General features: G+C 46.4%; 2 protein-coding genes across 2 annotated transcripts; both read right to left on the minus strand.

Moving 5' to 3' along the window:
* Nucleotides 1-7,230: 7,230 nt before the first annotated feature.
* On the minus strand, nt 7,231-8,118 carry LOC136456691 (uncharacterized). The gene has a single exon (XM_066456632.1). The coding sequence runs from the start codon at nt 8,116-8,118 to the stop codon at nt 7,231-7,233; it is 888 nt and encodes a 295-aa protein (XP_066312729.1).
* A 287-nt stretch (nt 8,119-8,405) lies between these two features.
* LOC136519383 (protein DETOXIFICATION 40-like) lies at nt 8,406-12,361 on the minus strand. The gene is made up of 7 exons (XM_066512823.1): nt 11,907-12,361; nt 10,042-10,673; nt 9,833-9,889; nt 9,422-9,660; nt 9,136-9,254; nt 8,966-9,052; nt 8,406-8,720 (listed from the first exon to the last, which is right to left on the minus strand). Exons 1-7 carry the CDS (start codon nt 12,255-12,257, stop codon nt 8,649-8,651), a joined length of 1,557 nt encoding a protein of 518 aa, XP_066368920.1. The 5' UTR covers nt 12,258-12,361; the 3' UTR covers nt 8,406-8,648.
* Between the last annotated feature and the right edge of the window lie 9,714 nt (nt 12,362-22,075).

Here is a 22,075-nt window from a genome sequence, read left to right on the forward strand (position 1 = left end):
GAATAACCCTCTGTATATGCTGCCCGAAAATTTTGCATTCATTAGTGGAATGAGAAGTAGCGTTATGGAACTTGTAGAACTTCTTATTCTTCAACTGATCAGGGGGCAACATAAAATGATTATCGGGCAACTTGATCTGTCCCTTCTCAAGCAAGAAATCGAAGAGCTTATCTAATTTTGTGACGTCAAAGTCATAGCTCTCCTCGACTCCTCTTCCCTAAGGATTTGGCAACATCACTGTCTTTTTGCCCCAATTCCATTCAGCCGTGGCAACCTCTTCTTCATCTTCATAGCCATCATCGACTGAGTACAAATTATAAGCTTCGACCACTGTGGTACTCTTCTGGAATTGGGTATCTCTGCGCATACTCTAGAATTGGCTATTGAGCGCTGCCACTCGTTGAGCCAATTGAACCAAGTTGTCAAATTCTTGTCCTAGCAGTTTTTCTTTCCATGTTGGCAGCATCTCTTGAACGGCCAAAGCAGCTAGCTGATCATCAGCCAAGTTTAATGAGAAGCACAAATTCCTAGTCTCTTGGAACCTCTGAAGAAACTCAGTGCCCGATTCGTTAGTTTTCTGTCTTATAGTATCAAATCGATAATCTTATTTTCTCCAATCCTAGTATAAAATATGTATGAAATTTCTTTTCTAGGTCAGCCTAATTGGCAATGGAGTTGACTGGCAGTGATGAAAACCAAGTGAAGGCTAGCCCTGATAGTGATAGGGAGAAGAAACGAACTTGATGGGCCTCCTCAACAGATGTCTCATCCAATTATATAAGATACCGACTGATATGTTCTATTGTACTTATGTTGTCTTGGCCAATAAACTTAGAAAACTCTAGAAGCATGTAATTTGTAGAAAGAGCGACCAAATCATACTATTTTGGATATGGGCGTTTGTATAAAAAGGTCGGCCCTTTTGGCTTTAGGCCAAACTGATTCTTCATCATCTCGTCACCTTTAGCAACAACTCATCAGCATGTGAATTTGGATTTCTCTACACCTGCTGACCCATCTGTGGATTGAAATCCCTTCTGTATTGATACCCTAGATTCAGAATCATGTGAAGGGTGATATAATATGTGCCATAATAATACCCTTGTGGAATCTCTATCTGCTGGGTCATTTGCTGGTTTGCTGCTTGAAGTCTCTGATTATATATATGAGGATCTATATCTCTACGGATCCATTGAAATTATGGTGCTATTTTTTGAGCCGACGACGATATGTGGCCCGATGTGCCAAAATTAATCACCAGGTTCTAACCTTGCCCTGTCGGCTTTTGCACATGCTACACTGATGATCCAGGATTATACTGAATCTGATTCGTAGTAGTATCTTGAGCTTGTTCAGATGAACTCTGAACTGCTTGGACATCATCATTATCAGCTGGTATTGCTTCTTGATGGCTAGTACCAACTTGATTAGTCCCTTGGGTCGACGGATGTGGAATATTGTAATAAGCCAGCCCAACCTGACCAACTAGAAATCCATAAAACACTTCTTTCATGGCATTGTGAAATATATCCAAGAAAGCTTTATTATGGCTTAATATGGCATCACGAATAGATTTGTTTACAACTTCCATGAAGAAACGCCTGTCTTCAGCTTCATTTGCATATGTCTGTCCGTGCAATAGAACTCTTGGTAGTGGATATTTTTGAACAATTTTATTGTCATGTGTTTTGATGTAGGACAACAAACACTTGTTCTAAAATTCTTCTATAGCTTTGTTGATGACACCTTTATCTCCATCAGGTAGGTCTTCATAATGTACCATAAGGATGTCGTTGTTGTTATAAACCACCATGATGATTGTGGGGTCCCACCAGGCGTGCCAAGAACATGTGTTGGCACGAAATTTCGTCCCGTGCCGAGGGCACACGAGCAAGCCAGAAGGGTCCGCTTGATGGAGCTAGAGATCCGCCTAGTTTTAGCGCAGAGATGGTCGATCATGCGCACTCCTCCCGAGACATGCCAGTCAATTTGACCCTGTAATTGACAAGGAGAGAAAGCTAATCAGTAATTTAAGGCAGAACATACCGATGTTGCCAGATAGTCCTGAATGTGTGGCTCTAAGAGCCGATGTGGAAGGAAATCGACTAAATAGTCAATTCCAGCATACTCATAAGAATAAATCAATTAAAGCTTATAGAATTATGGAAGGTAAATCAGTTATCGCTCAGGATAGATCTCGTTATTTAGACAAATATTAGTCAATGATAAAAGAATGTCAACAATAATTAATTTATGCTAAGCCAATGACTGCAAGTAACCGAATCCCTTTTTACATAGATTAATCATCTCATCATCATTTAACTATTTAATAAAGATAAATCTAATGAACATATTAGATCTCATCTATTGTTATGACCAGTGGGGCATGAGGCAGAATCATGCAGGCCGTAGAAACAACAATAGATTTGATGACCCTAACTCATTACTAATATCAGTGGGGCATGAGGCAGAATCATACAGGCCGTAATACAATAATAAGATCATGGGCTAACACATCTTTCAACCTATCTTTACTTCAACGGTCTCGTGACGTGAACTGCATATGTGAAAGCACTCAATATCGGCTAAAATAGCTGATCCAGACATAGCGCACAGTTAAGGACATGCCCTATCAGGAACAAATCTATCAAATAACGATCCTCACTCCACGGTGCTAATAGTGGGGTATGAGGTAGAATCATATAGGCCATGATAACGGGCTATGAAACGGTTTTCGTTAGCCAACAGATCTATTCAAGACAAAATATGCCTTAACTGCACACTATGCATGATCAAAATTGATAAAACAGCCGATAAAATATAACTCATCATTTAAGATGCAGATTAGATTAGTTTAGATTAACAAATGATGGGTTAAACATGATATAAGGCCGATCTACATCAATCTCAATCGAGCAAAGTGATATTGCTATAATTAAATAAATAATGAAAGCAATAAGCAATATCGGTAACTTAATGAATCTATCCGAAGGAACACCACCCTTAGATAGAGCCGATAACTTGACCTTAATCTAGTTCAAGCAGTGGAGGTCGATCGGATTGATGTAGTTGTACTTGAACTAAACAAGAGTCGATAACTAGCTTATACCAAAGTCGCAGTGAAGGTTGACCGGATCGATGCAGCCGTACGAACAGAAATATAAGCCATGATGGTACTTACAGACAAGCCGGAGGTCGGCCGGACCGATGCAGCCCTACTTACTGAAGAACTCGCTGAGTTCTACTCTACTCCTACTCCTAAAGGGTGGCTAGAGCCGAAAAAAGTAAGTAACTTGTACTGGCTTGATTGTGTGTTTTTTACAATAGCCGGGGTCCAATATTTATACCTGGAACCTATGCATGAATCCTACTTAAGCATGACTCATTACAATTTTTAGCCTAGAAGAAAATATTCCTAATTTAAGATAACTTAGACCCTAATCTTTCCCTTTTTGTAGAGTCCAACATGATTTTCTAGGTGCCGCTCGTAGCTTTTGTCGTTATCTGTTGGCCCTATCTGAAGAAAGCCGATTCCAGTGCTGCATTCGAATCAGCTAATACCGATCTTCATGCAATCGATTCTTTGATGACATGATCTTGGGAGCTTTCGAGTCCCTACAATTCTTCTTCCAAATTTTAGTGTAAACAATTGTCATCCATGAGGTCGTGAAAAGAGGCGGGAGCATAGCCCACCATCTCCACGAATTCGGATGTGAGAAGGGGCGGCGCCCGCGTCTTTTAGAGCCCCCGTGCATACGCGTCCATAGGGGATGCGAGGCTGTAGGGGAACCGGTTGCATAGCGGTCACAGCAGGGACAACAGGGTCCCTCCGGAGAGTTGGCAGAAAATATAAAAAAGCGAGTAAAGAACAGTATGTACATTACTCACAGTGGGGTTTGAGCCTAGCGTAGGCTTGGAGCGAAGCGCAAGCGCCTCATCGTTGAGGTCATCGGGTGGTCCGGAGCCGTCGGAGGGCGCTCCTCCTTCTATGGGCCCCAGGACAAGTGTCTCCTCGCGGAGGCGAAACATGCTGAGCCGATCAACGATGAAGTCCAGGCTTCCGAAGATGAAGGTCTGGGATGGCTCCAAGATGGGAGGAACCCACATCCCAACCGGTGGAAGCATGGAAAACTCCAGCGAGCCGAAGCGAGTCATATCGCTTGAGCCCGCCATGCCGAAGATGGCAGAAAGGTGGGCTATCCGATGACCAAAAGTGTGAACGTACGACGTCTTCCCCATGGACGGCGCTAACTGTTGGTGCGACAAGTGACCAACAAGTAAATATTTGTAGTTTTGCCATACATTGTGATCGGATGTGGCCTAGCACTCAATGACACAGGGTTTATACTGGTTTAGGCAACGTGCCCTATGTCCAGTTTGAGTCGATCGATGACTTTATTCCTGAACCCAGGTGCTCAAAGTTTGTTGTGGGGTTACAAACGAGAGGGAGTAAGATGGGGGGTATCAGAGGTCCGGTTGGACTCTAGACCGAAGGGCCAAGAGTGACGGGAGCTTCGACGTGCGCTAAGTGTTCAAACATATGTTTTGTTTGGCTTTAGAGTTCTAGAGCCAAATAGAGAGAATCGGAGTGATCAGTCTGTTTTTTGTTTGCCGTTCGAATCGTCCGAATCGATCGAATCGTTTTGGGGAGAGCGTATCCCCTTTTATAGATGAAGGGGATGGCTTCATAAGAGGGAGAGAGTGAGAGAAAAGAGAGTTTGTGTGCTACCTAGTCTTGTTGCCCACGCCATCGGGTACAAGACGGTTTGTCGGTGGCCACAACACTATTGATGCTTAGATGCATGTGGTAGTCTCCATCGTCTTCTTCTGGTATGGCAAATATCGGTGCCTATAATACTGTAGGATAAATGTCAGCGTCCACAATACTATTCATGTTCTGACATGTCTGGAAGGTTGCAGAGCATCCTTCTGACACGGCCTGATAGTACTGTCCTGCAGGTGTGCAGGGTACGGTCCTCGGTATTGTGGTTGACTTGAGAGCCCTGCCTTACTTGCTCCGCCTGATTCTTTGGGTCCTTACCGAGCGGGCGTCCCTGTTCGGTCGTTTCCCAGTCAGCTCCGACCACGCTGGTCAGAGAAGAGCTGCAAGCAGAGGTTCGGTGTACTCTCGGTCGGAGAAGCGGGTCGAAGTCGGAAGCGAGCGTTGTCCTCTCCTTTGCCAGGCCTTTCGGTCGGAGAGGCGGGCCGAAGTCAGAAGCGAGCGTCGTCCTCTCCTTTTCTAGGCTTTTCGATCGGAGAGGCGGGTCAGAGTCAGAAGCGAGTGTCGTTCCTCCTTGGCCAGGCCTTCCGGTCGGAGAGGCGGGCCGGAGTCGGAAGCGAGCGCCATTCCTCCTTGGCCAGGCATTACGGCCTGTCGTTAGGTTTTTGGGCCGACCCAGGAGTTGCGCGTCGTTCGCAACGTCGTCTACTGGGCCGAGCTTTTGCTGGGAAGCAGGTCCATGAGGGACCCCTGGTTTATGAACCCAACACATTTGGAACATACACTTGCAACGTATGTGTATAGCCACTGCAACATATAGATAAAACGCTTGCAACTGGTAACATGAAAACACTTGCTACAACATAAGACTGAAACAGATGAAACATTTGGAACATACTCTTGCAAAATATGTGTGAAACATATGCAACACCGAGATCAAAATGCTTGCAACATACGTCTAAAATAGATGAAATATTTTTGAACAAACACTTAACACTTGCAACATACCTATGAAACATAGCACTTCAATACATACACTTTCAGCGCAGGCAACATCTCCTTGCTGTTTGGGAGAATGGAGGCTCGTCGGCGTGTGGAGTTCACTGGAGGCACGAGGCAGGCCGGTGGCGGCGGCTGCACGACACGGCAAGGAGACAACGCCCGCACGATTTGGAGAGGGTGCCAGATCCGTCAGTGTCGAAACTGCCACGCTGGTCCACCCGTGACTGGGGCCATCGGTGCCGTTGCGCCACCATGTCAAGGGCCGCTCGGGCCTCCACGCTGTGACATGCTTGTGCTAAGGCCACGCCGAGGCTGCCGTGCCGGGATGCTCGCCCACACCGCATAGAGAGAGAGGGAGGGAGTAGCGCTGGAGGCACGCATGAGAGAGAAAGTAGAGACAGGGATACATGAGAGAGGGGGGGGGGGGGGGGGCGGAGCCGTGGCTAATATTTTCTAAGGCGCGAACGAACAAGTGAACAACAACGCATGTGGATCGTACACGTAGGTGTAGGCGGATCGGGGTCGGTCCGGACGGACGGACCTCATCCTATCATTATCGATCTTACCGGACGTGCTGATCGAATCGAGGGTACATATCGATGGCTGGTGAATGAAACCATTTAAATTAAGGCGTTAGTGGGCATGTATCTGCGACAAGTTAAACATTTATTTTTAAGAAAACTTACCAGACTGCAAGAGAATCAATGGCGATCTCCGGGTCCTTGAGCAACACTGCCATGAGCACCGTGATCTGGTACTAGGAGTATACGTGCTATGGATGGATCTAAAATACCCCACGCGCGGCCACCAGCGCACAATCTGAGCGGCGTGCTCCACAATCTTGGCACAAGCACAATCAGCGCGTTAGTGTTTTCAAACTGCTACATTATGAAATAAAACGACGATCTGTGTTGGATGATCATCCAAGTCATAGGCGAGCCAAAGCTTCCAGCCCACTTGCGCCGGCCTCAATCCAACAATCAGCCTCGGCCTTGACTAGCTGCAGGACTTCGTTAACAGATGATGTTGCTTCTCTGAAGCACCGGGCGTTACGCTCCTTCCAGATGATCCAGCATACCAGCGCGAACAGGGAGTCGATACCTCGACGTTGGTCACCATTGTATACTGCACGCAGCCGGCGCCACCATCGTAGAGTTGTGGCTGCTGCTGGTTGCGGCAATGGACGTTGCAGGGCTTGGAAGATGAAGAACCAGACCTCTCTAGTGAAAGGGCACTCGGCCAGGATATGATCGATGGTTTCCCGCCCTTGGTCACAAAGGTAGCACTGTTCCCTGGCGTCTAGCCCGTGCCTTGCTCTCCTGTCACCAGTCCAGTGGTGTCGTCTGAACGCCAACCAAAGGAAAATCTTGATCCGCAACGGTGCCCAGGTTTTCCAGATAAGCCTGTGACCCATGAATGGTGTGGACGCTGAATGCAGCATGGAATATGCAGACTTAGCCGAGTAAGCCCCATCATTGGTCCATCGCCAAATGGTTTGGTCAGGCTGCTCACTGAGGTATGTCTTGCAAGATGTCCCATAGGTTCAGGTATTCATGGATGGCTTGCAGGGATACCCCACCGGATATGCAGCGCACCCATGATCTGTCAGTCAGTCCTTGCCGCACCGATTGTCTTCTGCGCGTTCTTGGTGGCACGAACTGGTACAGGCATGGTGCAATGTCCGAGATGGATTCACCATGTACCCATCTGTCTTCCCAGAATAGCGCCTGCCGTCCGTCTCCAATCAACGTGTAAGTTGAAGCTTTGAAAAAACCTAGCACCTCCGGTGATGTCTTGATCGGCAGCTCACTCCAAGCCCTGTCTTGATCGGTTTTCTGGAGCCACAGCCACCGGGTTTGTAGGGCGAAGCCAGCGAGTTTTAGGTCGCTGACGCCTAGTCCTCCTAGCTCCGTCGGCCTGCAGACGGTTGGCCATGCAACCATGCACTTCCCTTGGACCGACGCATCCGTTCCAGCCCAGAAAAACCTCCTGCAGATTCCATCAATTTCCTTCCGTGCCCATGGTGGCAAATTCTCTGCCATCATCGCGTAGATCGGCACTGCACGCAGCACCGATTTGATCCAGACGAGCCTCCCGCCTCTGGCCATGAGGTTGCCGTGGCATGGCGGCATCTTCCTGGCCACTCCCTCCACCACCGACTGGAAATGTGATTTGGGTATTGGCCTTGTGCTCAGAGGGAGACCGAGGTACCTGATGGGGAACTGCTGCACCTGACAGCCTAGGATGGACACGATTTCTTCCAATGAATCTTCGCCTCCATAAATAGGCGTGATGGAACACTTCGCAAGGTTGGTTCTCAGTCCTGAAGCTTCCCCAAAGATGTGCAGGATTTGCTTGACAGCTCTTGCTTCTTGGACATGCGGCCGGAGCCCCATTCCTCTCAAAGAGCCATTGAAAAAAGTCTGCCATTTTTATTCGTTTCCTCATAGTATTGCTCCATAGAATTATCCTATGCTCTTAGCATCTAATCTGTTCGCGGTACATACTCTGTTCTTGGATATAGATGACATCTAGCACTTGTACCCTGCGGGTCACCTAATTTGTGTTTGCTCCAATTTAAAACTGCATTAATATTGTCTAGAATATCTATCTCAACGTACTAGCTTTGGGCACAAAACTACACAAGTCCTACTAGCGAATTTTCCAATGTCATCAATAGAGATTAGAGAGCAACCCGCTTTTGTTTGAGGAGTTCCGACAAAAATTATCACTGGCTACTATGCAGTCGCATACGATGTAATGGAACATAAAGTTGAATTGCGCGATTGAAGAATAGAATTTAAAATTTCAGCCATCTCCGTCTCTGCCAGCTGAGCCTGCCGAGCGAGCGAGGGGCATCACGTAGTCACGTACTACAGCTCATATCCATCTCTCATTCTTGGCTTGGCAACATAGAAGACTTATTTCATTCTTGGGCTGACAACAGAGGAGCCTTGCCGTCATTCCATTTGTTTAATCTTTTCTGTGCTTCTTCAACCTGCATTCGAGGAGAGATTCGGAATGAATTCATCTCAATAATACAAGTAGAAATGGATAAGAGGCAAGCACTGAAAAGCTGGATGAATTTATCATTTCTTACAAAATTGTGCTTCCTGTTTGTAATGGCTTTCGTTAACATAGTTATCTCTCTATGAAGGTTGTAATTGGTGAACAATTAATTTTGAAAACTTCAATTTACAGTATACACAAAACCAAATTGGAGTAAGTTATTGCAATCTGTACCTCTTTGGTCCAGTTGGTCCTGTATGTAACCCACACCAGGATCAAGGTCTGCATGAAGGTGCCCCCAATCATACCACTCCAGATACCCTGCAATCATATATGCAGTCGTCATTACATTACATCAAGATGAAGTGACGAAGAACCATGCGCAGAGTTTGCCTTGTACGTACCGCTGCTCCGAGGTCAAAATAGAATCCTAGGAGGCACCCAAGGGGGATGCCGACGATGTAGTAGCAACCGACATTGACATATGCGACGAACGCTTGCCATCCACACCCCACAGCGACCCCTGCGTTATATTCAGAAGATTTATTTGTTTATTATTTGTATCAGTGTGTCATATATACACTGTAGAATGGAGGTTTCAGTTAAATAAATAAATGTGCCATCCATCTATGAGCAATGCAGTGTGCTGTGCTGTGCTGTTTACTGTATATGTACAGAGTAGTGACTGACCAGAGAGGACGGGCTGGATGCCGTTGAGGATGAGGGTGACCGCCAGCAGCGGTGTGAGCTGGGAGACCGCCCGCGACACGTCCTCGCCCTCGGTGAAGATGTAGCTGATGTAGTCCCGGCACAGCAGGATGACGATGGAGATTAGGACCGACAGGACGAAGGAGAGCAGTGTGACTACCACCACAGAGAAGGACGCGGCCTTTGGGTTGCCGGCACCAAGCTCGTTGCTCACTCGTACACTGAAGAAGAAACGACAGATAGAAATGCAGTTCAGTCCAGTTGTGTTGCCGGCACAAAGTTCAGTTCAGTTCAGTTTTAACTTTTGGAAATGGAAATGAATGGTCTTTTCTTTTCCTTTCATCAGAAATTCAGAATAGAACAGGGGTCTGTTTTTTTAATATTTTTATTTACCTGGCTGCTGCATTGAACCCAACTGATATCATGAACACCCACCCTGCAAGTGTCATGCTGCAACGCCCGCCGCGCGCGCAGAGAATTAAAAAAAAAAACAATGCAAGTCAGTTCTTGCTTGTCAACAATTAATAACATAGTTCTATATATACAACTGGCAACTGCAATGCAGGTAAGGTATATATAATAACAAATATATAATTACTTACCAGACAGAGAGTGAGGATAAAGCAAGCTCGGGGTCCTTGAGGAGTCCGGCGATGAGCACGAGTATCTGGAAGTACCATGTCTCAAGGCAGAGCATAACAGCCGAGGCAAGCGAGAGCTTGAAGAAGCTGGGGAGCCCCGAGAAGGCCTCCCACGAGAACCCGGTCCACGTGAGTCGACACCGCTCGCTGGTGACGATGTAGACGAACTGCGCGGCGACGATGACCCACCAGCTGAGGCTCAAGATCAGCGACGCCCCCAGGAGGCCGAGCCCCCACTGGTAAACGGCGAGGTAGCTGAGGCCGACGTGCACGACCAGCGTCGCCGCGGAGATGTAGGCGCTGGGCGCCATGATGCTCTGCGCCTGCATGAACTTCTGGATCGGGAAGTTGGCCGCGTACGCGAAGATCTGCGGGATCAGGCCGTACACGAAGACGGCCGCGGCGGAGGCAATGGCCGGGGACTCGCCGAGCAGGACCAGGATCGGCCGGGAGAAGGCGTAGATGACGGCGAGTGGGACGCCGGTCGCCATGAGGAGGACCGTGGAGCGCTGCAGGTAGATGCCCAGCATCTCGTACTTGCGCGCCCCGTAGGCTTGCCCGCACAGCGTCTCCACCGCGCTCCCCATGCCCAGCTGCATTGCAATTGCATCCACATCAGTTGTTTGCTTTGTTCATTCAATTCAGTTCAATTATAGCGCAGTCCACCACAGTTAAGTAGCTTAGCTACCTCTCGATGACTGTAGTAGCATTTCATCCCAAGATGAGAAAAAAAAATTGGCACTTTTGAGGTTATTATTAATAAAATAAAAAGAAATTGGACTGGGATAGTTGTTATTAGATGGATGAGGTCATGCGCGTCGGCATCAGCGAAACGGACGCCGTGATGACACGTACGCATGTGCTAGCGTTAGCGAGCAGGAAAGGAAGGAGGAGGAGGACGAGGAAGCGAAGGCCATCTTGTTCGCCGCCTTGCCAGCAGCTGCTCTGGACCTCATCGATCTCTCCGATCCTTTGGACTTTGGACCATGCAAGAGAAGTGTGGTTGTGGAATGGGAACATTTCCCAGCTTCACAACAGCATGTGGCTGTGTCCGGAATAAGAATATAAAATATAGCTAGCCTGGGTCTTGACATGGTCGTCGGAGCACGTGGTGACACAGCGCCCAGCGAACGCGTGCACTACAGGTCGTAGTCTCTTCTAGAAGATAGCGGGAGTAGCAAGCATGTCTGTGGTCTCATGGCCACACCGTGCCGGCCTGAATGGTTAGCTAGCTAGCTCGACTCCTCTTTCTTGCCTCAGCTCCGTGAAATGAAACTTTCAAGTCAAGCATCGGTCGCTACAACGTGCGTGGCGATCCGGTCGCTACATCTGTGGGACCGTGACTTTATCAATCTTTCTCTCTATAGGCTCAAGTCTTTCGCGATGGTGTTAGGACTTGGGCATATATATATACATACGGTGTACGTGCAAACATTGATTTGCAGATGATAACTGTGCGTGTACTATATGTATTGTTTGCTTGCTTGTCAAATCAAAGGGAAAACAAAGCTAATCACATTTTTCATGCATGTAACTTGTGGAGGGGGCCGCCATGTAAACGATGCCAACTTTTATTTGTCAATGTTTTCCAGCTCAGCTAATATGCCTGCTTATTACTTGGCGCTCAAATGATCTATGAGCCACGCAATCGATCGGAGGCAGACTGATTCGTACTGGTACTACTTCTGAAGATTCGCATATGCATGCAAAAAGGGGGGAAAACGGTCCGACAGGTTGACTAGTACGAATCATGGATAAATAATTAAAAGCAATCATCTCACAAGTACAAATGAAAATCGGCGGCGGGGACCGGGGGGCGTACATACCATGAGGCCGTAGGCGAAGACCTGGATGCCGGTGTTGCCGAGCGAGGCGGCGGCGAGCTCGAGCGTGCCGAGGTGGCCCGAGAAGATCTGCGTGGACATGGACATGAGGTAGTTGATCATGTAGACGAGCACGGCGGGGGCCGCGAGGCGCACGAGCAGCCGCATCTCCACCACCGACGCCGCCAACATCCGCCGGCCCCACGGCAGGGAGGTGTCGCCGAGGATGCTCTCCAGCTGCCCGCTCATCGCCTCGCCGTGCCCGTGCCCGCTGCCGGGCGACGGCGGCGCCCCCGACGAGCTCAGCCCCAGCAGCGGGCTCTCCAGCTTGCTCTCGCCCATCGTAGTATCCATCTGCTGCTGTCTGTCAGCGGTCGTGCGTGGTGCTGGCTCGATCGGCTTGTGACGCCTGCGCGTGCGTGTGTTTGTGGGCGGCTCTCTATCTATATAAAGCGACGGGCGGACGGCAGCGGACCGGAGAGAAGAAACACAAATTGGATGCATGGAAATGGAGCCATAGGCCCTATTTGCTTCCGCGTATAAGCACGTTGGCGACCCACACAAGCCAATAATTGCACCAAATGGTTCACGACAGAGGGCTCAACGCGAATGCGCGTCTACGTTGGACGGTCGCCCGCTCTGTTGGTTGAATCGTGAGCCTAACGCCGTGATTTGGAAAACGCCCTTGCATTTCCGACCGCACCCCTCCCTTCTCCGGTGCTCTCACATCCGCGCGAGCCGTGCCTCGCCTCCCCGCGAGATGCCCGGCGCGCCGCCCCACCCCTCCGTGCGAGCCGCCGATGGCGCCGCGCCTCCCATCCGCGTGAGCCGCAGGCGGGCCTTCGCTGCTCAAGTCGCTTGGCACGCCGCCCCTCCCCTCCGCTCGAGCCGTCGGCGAGAGGCCGGCTCCCTCCGAGCTTGTGCATCGATTGAAGAAGGACCAGGATGCAAATAGAAACTCTTATTTGGGTCTAGTTGAAAGGCTATAGACTCACAGAAATAGTAAATAGTTCAGGGTTTCCAGTGTAAAATGTCTTATCCGAAATAATTAGGTCAGCCAAACGCCCCGCTTATTTAGACGATAGATTTTCTACCTCGTGGCTTATTATATAATTATGCTCGATCTATCATCATGTTCGCTTGTTGGTTTCAGCCAGCCTAAACCAGCCAGCCAACAATGTTTTTCTCTCACAATAAACCAGCACCAGCCAGCCCAAACCAACCCAGAAACCAACCAACAAACAGGCCGTATAAGCGAGACTCCCGTAAGCTGAACCAAGCTGGGCCACAGGCGGCAGCTAGCGTTTGGTTCCTGGAACGGAAACGCGCAATGCATGCACCGTTCCGTTGCGTGGGGAGTTGTGCGCAGCGAACGGCGGCAGCGCAGCTGGAGCCATACATCCAACCAAACACTGTCAAATCAACGGACGAGGGGGTACATGCGCACCAGCCGGCACAGCAGCTGGCTGCGTCCGATCCGTCAATCTGGGCTACCACCTCTCCCTCGAGATCAGAGCGTCGGTCACAGGTGTACACGTGGAATCGGTACAGTAATAATAGGAGTAGTTGGGGTGATCGGTCGAGCTACCGCTGTGTGCATGTGCATGTGCATGTGCAGTGCAGCCCATACCATCTGCTGTAGGATCGGAGTAGCAATCAATAACTGCTACACAGCCGGCTGTGATACGTCAGCCTTCGGCAGGCCGTAAATGAAAGTATAGCATTCTGATTATAAGTCAGGATAGTATTTTTTTTTTATATCAAATTAATTAAATTAGTCAATAATAAATAATCTATGATCCAGTCAGCCGAATAGGCTGCCGCAGCGCTCGCCTAGCCCAGTCATACTGCGCCGCTTGCTACCTACGAGCGGCACGTGGGACAAATAAAATAAAACGGCGTCCTGCTTCAAGCCTTTCCTGCGTCACTGATGATGATGAGCGTCCTTTTGTTTCGGCCATCTCAACTGAAACGGCGCTGTTTCATTTCGATTCAGGCTACCTACCACTACATTCAAGTAATGGTACCACCATATATATAATTAAGCCTCGGATACCACCATTGATTCATATTTCCGTATCATTGCCAAACCTTAGGTGAGGAGTTCATTTTCTAAACTACCAAACTTGACGGGGCATCCGTAATGGTATAAGCTAGTTACTAGCTCTAAGTCAGCTTTCTCAATAGTGCTAACTTTTAGCATATAGCTCATAACATGGATAGCCTCAAATGGCACTCTCACATGATCTTGGAATGTGAGTATGAGCCTAGCTCTTAATCAAGAGCTAGTTTTTCTCTCTCTTCTATTAAAATATGAAAAAAATGCTTTGAGCTAGCTTATGAGTCACCTATTGCGGGTGACCTAAGATCACTACTCCACTTGCGGATGGTTGGGACTCTGGTCCTGATGGAGTATGCTCTACACTATCACCCACCAGCGGCGTAGGCCCCATCACGGATATAAATATAAAATGATGTTGGGCCGCCAGGAACAAGAAGCCAGACCAGAGGGAACAACTGAGCGATCGGTGTCGTTGAGGCAAAGCTTCTTCACCAAGGAATTGTGGTCGTCCAGTGTGCAAAACTTATCTTGGACCATTTTGCCCATAGGGTAAATTGGTTCAGGGAAATATCTAGGGGTAATCTTGGAATGTGTAATCACTATAACACAACATACCTTTGCCGACACTTTTTACAGTGCACAAAGGGTACCTTTCCCGACAGATAATCTCTCGCGAAAGGTTTTACCAATAGTTTAGAAACAGTCGCGCTATAAGCCGTGGGCAAAACTTTCGCCGACAGTTAAAGGAATCATCGACACTTTTTGTGTTGCCAAATGGTGGACCTACGCCGACAGTTAATCCTTTGCCAACAGTTAAGACCTACGCTGACAGTTTGAACCTTTCCTGATAGTTTGTGTGTTGGCGAAACCATTTTCAAGGTATTTTGTGAATCATGCCCTGTCCAACAACTAAACTATCGGCAAAACTGTACTGCAGATATAGATATAAATACAATTTGAATAATTTGACAAATCCACTATTATTCATATAGAAGGAAAATCTCAATTCTTAGGAGCTAGATAGAGTTGATTCATTTTCGGAAAACAGTGTTATCATCAGGTCTGCAAAACATGACATATACGTTCTGAACTTGAGACGACTAACAAAAAAAGCCAGAGTAATATTTAATAGACCACACATTTCCGCAGAGGGCCATCCATGAGAATGCTCTAAGCTGCAGCGCCCTTGCCCTTCTTGCGCTAAAGCTTCTTCATGTAGAACTCAAGCTCTTTACCCTCAAGGATGTACATGTTATACAAAAAAGAAAAGTGTATTGTAAGGAGCTACCTGCAATATAAGATATAAGTGAAAATAAGGGGACAACTTCCATTCTACTTGAAGCCTAGAAGGATAAATTTGTGACAGTTGCCAACATATCTAAAATGTCTAGACTCACAGTGATTGTAACATAAAAAGTATAAACAAAACATTAAGCTTTAAGCTACAAAAGTTAAATGGTACACAAATAGATAAGCTGCTCTAACAAAAACAAAGAAAGTCTAGTGGAAGTCCATTATTTCTTACCCATCAGCTCGGCCACACTGTCCAGGGCGGGAAGAAATGCACGCCAGCAAGCTTCTACTGCCAAATTGCTCTTCAATGTGAGCGTCAAGCTCACGTCCCTTCTGACGCTCCTCAAGCTTCCTCTTGACATGGTTGCTCTTGTTTGTTTCCTCAGCTGTTGCCTCACCCTCTTGTCCCTGGATGAATGAATCTCAAACAATAAGTGATCCTCAAGCTTCCTCTTGACATGATTGGCTCTCCTCGCCTAGCAAGGTGTGCCTTACCTAACCTTTGCCAAGCAAGGAAAGTGGGCAAGTTTGTGCAAGACAACCAAACATAACCTAACTCTCATACGTATTTTGCAAATTTTGTCATAATGACAGCACGTATGACCTGCTGGAATGGTTTCAGTACTATCTGGTAGTTGGTATTAACTGATATCATAGAAGTAAAGACCACTGATAGAAAGGTCAGACCAAGGATACATAAGTTTATGCTTTAATGTCAACTACTAAGAGGCAAGAATGCAGCCAACACCAGCACACACTTGTAATTGCGTCAGGTACTTATGATAGATATTTTGGTACATGTCAGCTACGAAGAAAGGGCAATAGAGTGTTGCAGGAAGTCCAGGCGCTTGTCTCCATAATAAATTTCCAGAAAAAACATTTTACTAATACCCTGAAGTCAATTATGGAACATATACAGCCATCTCAATGCAATTTTTAGTAAAAGAGATATCATGTGGCTTGAGATACCTTACTCGACTTTGCATGTGAAATCAGCACCAGGCTTTGATCCTTCACAACTGGAAATGTCCAATCAGTATTTCCATCCTTGGACTGAATGTAAAAAAGAAAATTTATCAGTAAAGTAAACTTAACAAAGTTTGATTACTTCATACAAAGTTCCATGAGCATTAAGGGCTCACTTTGTCATACACGTACAGATTCCCATCAGCATGACTAACAACAAAGATTCCTTCACGCTCTAGAACCCATGCAACACAAGTGCACCGACTGCAATAGATTGGTGTCCAAAGATCAATATATATACTTACAATTTAATAACTGTGTAAAGAAAAGCATCCATCTACACCACAGAAATAGTATCTTCTCTTTTAACTGCAGCCTTGTAGTTGCCTTTGAACTAAGAAAATACGTTCAAGTAAACTCTCCCAAAAATGATTCCAGCTAAGATCCCTGAAACACATTGGGCAAAGATGAGAACAAAACATGACTTGACAAATTCTCATAAACACCATGTGCAAAAAGCCAAAAAACTAATACATTTTCTCCTAATAACAAAAAAGGGTAATTTCTTTTCCTAAAAGGTGATTATGCAGTATAGAACTTTACACATACAAGTAGCCGAGTTGGGGTATTCCACTGACGTCGGGAACAGATCCTTCCAAGCTGCAGTTCCTCAAACTCCTGATGGTGACAGTATCAATTAGATTAATATAAACTGTAATAAACGCTGCAGGAAAAAAAAGAGTGCAACCACTTTACGATAGATCACATGAATCTAATGAACTTGTTTCAAGGCATGCATTACAAGACTTGAAACTAAGCTGACACTGCATGTAAACAAAGCTAAAGACATGAAGAGAAACACAGACTGTTACACTATAAACTCAACGATATACAATTCTTATTGCTGACTAAGATCAAAATGATATAGTTCACAAGAAATTATGTGATCCACAGACCACAATTACCAAACCAAGTTGGAAACTGTGGACTACTATTCTGTTATTGCGACAATTGTGAACCTAGTGTATACTTGTTTAATGATTAGCAAGCGCATACGGTTCATGGACAAATATACAGAAGAAAAATAGAACATATTTTTTTTAAAAGCCATAGCCGGTATAAAACAAACTCCATGTGAGTCAACATACATAAACTCTGCTACTTCACACAAAAAGACACTGTATTTGGAACATTTGTTAGGTTGTCCCACTATGGTACAAAGTATTTAACTATGACACAAGCTCCAGTTCAACAATAACTTACTCTGATGTTGGTGGAAACAGGGAGGAAAGCTTCAAAAGAGAGACAAGACACATAGCCCTAGTAGTAACATCTGCAGAGTAGTGCTGAAGAGCAGCCTCTACGGCATCCACAGCATTAGATTCTGTTACCTGAACAAGATCAGGAATTGACCAAGCCGTTTGACACTAATAAATTTTAGGAGCAATACTCATAAATGAAATACATAACGAGAAGGCCAATGAGGGAAGATGCTAGAGTTATAAACTATATACAGGCAGAAATTCTGTAATCAATCATAAATGCAGCCATATGAGTAAACGAATGGTCACATAATTTCTCCCAATGACAGCCATTACAGATAACACAGGTAACCACAATTCGCAAGGTGATCACAAGGGAGGCTGTCAAAATTGTATATACACTGATTTGGAGTAGTTTGAACATAGCCTACAAATTATTTGTATGAAGAAAGTAACAAGACTACATAACAATATATGATGGAATCATCAGTGCAGAGTCTTCTCAGTAGAAAGTGTATAACCAAGAGGGGATGGCTGCCAAGAATTTTTAACTCACCGTGATCGGTTCCTCCATGTCCAACATACTAAGATTGTTGACCAGCATTTCTCCATATTCACCGATGCACCAAACAACCACCCTAACTATTCAGATCCAGGGATATTGTAAATCCTAGAATCGGGTGAAAGGGGCTGAATCGAGGAGAGTGCAGCCTCTAGGAGCAAGGTTGTGTACTCAATACATGAACATCACAACTCAAAATATATGAACCTATTGACCTATGAAAAGAAAGGCACGTTTTATTACCATAGTGTCAAATAAGCCTTAGACAATTTCTCCCCTGGAATCACGTTTACTGAGAACAAAAGGGGAAAATCAGATTAGGGATAGCCTCACCGTTGCTTGGCATGGAAGACCCTCTTCTTGGTCCTGCGTTTGCTATGGCTGCCTACTGCGTGAGACTGACACAGCCACTGCATCATCCTCAAGGTGCGACATGGGTGGACGAGTCACTCCACCGCTGGCCCCTCTCCACTCCACTGCCTCGCCACCGCCGGCGCCGCCCCCTGACCTAGGGGTGACAGATCCGGCCACCAGAACACTGGATCCGCGAGCCCAGGCCCTAGAGCAGCCCAGGCCGGCCCCGTCGGCGCCGCCATGTGAGGAGGAAAGGGGACGACGGAGGGGAAAAAGTGGAAGAGAAGCATGCCGCCGTCACCACCACCCTGTGCCTGCCCAGGCATATGGCTTGGCGTCGTCGCAGTCATGGCCAGGCGGCCTCGTCGAGCCCCACGTGGCTCGGGCGAGGCGACGCCCGTCGGCCCGCGTCATCCCGTGCCGCCACTCCACCAGACGAGAGGAGGGTCCCGCCACCGCCATCCCGGGTGGCCTGCTCCGTCGGCGGCGCAGCAGGAGAGGGGAGGGAAGGGGAGGGGGCATGGCGGCTAGGGTTGGTGGTGTGCCATTGGCTATGGCGTGGGTTGACGGGCATGGGGGCGGCGGACGATTGGGGGCAATGAGCGTGGGGACTTTTTTTTGTGTGTGTGTATAGGCCGTGTCGGTCTGTGCCTGTGCGGGGAACGACGTTCACCCTGGTAGTCCTTCGCCGGCACTTGTAATAGTCTAGAAATTTTCGCCGACAGTTTTTCAGTCAGCAGAAAAACGCCGACAGATAACGTGTGGCCCTATAACCTTATTGCCGACACATAATTTGATGTTAAAAAGTTACACATTTGCCAACACATAATATGTAGTTGAAACCCACCTTTTGCCAACACATAATTGTAGGCAAATGTGTGTAATGGTGTAGTGAATAGCCTTATAAATAAGGATAGAGACTGCCAAGACAGCCATCTCTCCCATCTAAGTCATTATAGGCTAGCCAAGTTTTAACTGCTTAGGAAAATTAGCTGTAGAGACGGGTGACTGCCTTGAGCATCTGATCTCTGATCTGAAAGAGGAAGGATGAAGGAAGGAGGATAGGTCATGTCTTTGTAACTTGTTATTGCTGAATTTAATCAAGTTGACCCACGGGTCATTTGAATCGATATGATCCTCTCCCCGTTCTTGTTTTGTCTTTGTTTTGTTGGTTTTTCAGCTTTCTTTTTGAAATCTTCGATCTAAGCACTTGGGCTTGTTTGGGGATGTCTGAAGAACTTCTCTAGACACTGGTCTTGCATTGGTAGATTCCTCGTGAGGATGAAGATCTAAGTTTTTGAGGAAAATTGAGAAAAAGCTTAATCTTGGAGATGGTTTCTTAAATCTGCTTTGATTCATGAAGTTTTTGGAGTTGGGCTTTTGGGAATAGTTTCACAACTCCTTAAGAAAGCTCTGTACAAAACTTGGTTTGAGTAAGAATCACCTTTTTTTGAGATTGTCTCGGGTTGCTGTGCATAAAAACCGGCTAGGCCGGTTCTGAAACTAGCCAGACCGGTTTGTGCAGAAAAACCGACCACGCCGGTTCCTGAAACCGGCCAGGCCAGCTTGGCTACACCCAGTTGTGTTTCGATTGCGATTTGCTTTTCTTGAAAGCGTTCTCCGCTGTGTTGCTTGTTGTACCTTTCGAATGTCTTATTTGAGTGAGTTGGAGTCATCCGGTCACCAGTTGGCTTGTATGACTTCGGTTTGTGATTTTGGGCTTTCGAGAGCGCTTTGTGGATTGTTGGGGACAGAGGCCAGTTTTTCGGTCAAGAAATTTGAATTGGCTCTCACTCACCCTCTCCTCTGATCGCTTGTTCAGTCTTTCACTTAATATTTATGTGTCTAACTAGATTTATTATGACAATATATTTTATAATTCACATAATGATATTTATTTTGTAACGTAAACGCTAGCATTTTTATATATCTTTGATCAAATTTTAAATTGGCTAACTCAAAAAAAATGAGAATTATATTTTAAACTATATGTCAAATTTTAAATTGTCTAGCTCCTCGAAAAAGGAAGGATACAATTATAATCCGCTATTGATAAGAAACGACAGCGCCTTGGTTGTGAAACTTATACAAGGGACGGTGGATGGTTGGAACTCTGGACGCGATGGCGTACACTCTTCACTGTCGATCGCCACCATCGTCCTGTTCGCTTAGTTTATAAGCCGTACTTTTTTAGCCAACGAACAGTATTTTTCTCTCACAATAAATCAACCGACGGTACTTTTAGACATGACTTATCAGCCAAGAACGCATGATGTTGAGCTGCCACGAGGGGAAGCCGGATCGGAGGGAACAACCGAGCGGCCGGTGCCGTCAGCGATGACGCAGAAAAGAGAGAGACGCTGGACCGCCTGTCAAAGTCTGCATTGACGCCGCCTACTACGAGTTTGTTTACGTGGGCCGGGTACTATAACTCGCGATCATCAGTTCATCACTGCGCTGCTGGCAATCATACGCTGGGTGTTTTGTAGAAATTTTTGTTTGTTTATTACGTGGCGCAGCCGCGCGCCTAGCTACCCGGCGCGCGCTTTTTAGCTTTTAACTTTTTCCGATGATGAATTCTGGCGATGAGGCCGCCGCTTGCGGACACGGCCGGCGGCGACGGCGTCTTCAAATTGAAGCCGCGCGCGCGCGAGCGCGACGTCCCAATCCAATGTACGTACTACTGGTACTCCACAATCCACATCAGGAGATGGCAATTCTTTGCCTGTTTGCCATTGTTTTCTCCTCCTCTCCTACTTTCTTACGCGAGACGATGACGACACATCGATCGGCTTTTATTATACATCTAGACTAAGTGTGTGTTTTTGCGAATTTTGAAAATTTAGCTACGGTAGTATTTTCGTTTTTATTTGGTGTTCAATCATGAACTAATTAGGCTCAAAACGTTCGTCTCGCAATTTCCAATCAAACTGTGCAATTAGTTTTTTTTGTCTACATTTAATGCTCTATGCACGTATCGCAAGATTCGATGTGATGGCTGCTGTAGCACTTTTTGATAAAGTTTTTTTTTTTGGAAACACAACCTAAGTATATGGAGAGCAGCATGATTGAGGTTGACTAGCAGATTCGGTTGAGGCGCGTGCAGCAGGAGACAATTCATTAATGACAGGGCATCAAATCGACATGTTTTGCACCAATCGTGTCCTTAATTGCCTTTTTTGTTTCTGGTACAGTGCATTGTTAGAGCATATATATATATATATATATATATATACTGTTTTGCTATAATACACCTGGGTACATCCTGTATATAGAATGCACCTAGGCCGGCGGGCGCACCAACTTGGAGCAACCAGCGCGTCCAAGCGAATACATGAATGCATGAAATTTTTTGTTGGTTCGAATCTTTGAAACAAATTTTCTCCTAAACTGTAACCCCGAGTGACAAACGGTTTGTTGCATCCGACTCAAAAAAATATTCTAAGCAAAACTAGATCCAATATGGATATATTTTTTATCCTTTAAGCGAGTTGCATGTCAATGTACTACCGATTGCAACTCTGTCTACCACCTAGTTGCAACTAGTTATAACTCTGTGTATTATATGCATCTGGTCACTATAATCACGCCAAGTTATAATTCTGAGTTGCAGTCATATCTGAGTAGCAACTGTGTTGCAATTGAGTAGTAACTAGTTGCAATCAGTAGTAAT

This window comes from Miscanthus floridulus, chromosome 1, assembly GCF_019320115.1.
Source record: "Miscanthus floridulus cultivar M001 chromosome 1, ASM1932011v1, whole genome shotgun sequence".
Lineage (NCBI taxonomy): Eukaryota > Viridiplantae > Streptophyta > Magnoliopsida > Poales > Poaceae > Miscanthus > Miscanthus floridulus.

Excerpts from the sequence above, each read along its gene's own strand:
- LOC136456691 (XM_066456632.1), bottom strand. The coding sequence starts at position 8,118 with ATGGGGCTCCGGCCGCATGTCCAAGAAGCAAGAGCTGTCAAGCAAATC.
- LOC136519383 (XM_066512823.1), bottom strand. The coding sequence starts at position 12,257 with ATGGATACTACGATGGGCGAGAGCAAGCTGGAGAGCCCGCTGCTGGGG. Across the intron at positions 9,661-9,832 it reads GGGTTCAATGCAGCAGCCAG|TGTACGAGTGAGCAACGAGC; the intron begins GTAAATAAAAAT and ends TTTCTTCTTCAG. Across the intron at positions 8,721-8,965 it reads GGACCAACTGGACCAAAGAG|GTTGAAGAAGCACAGAAAAG; the intron begins GTACAGATTGCA and ends CCTCGAATGCAG.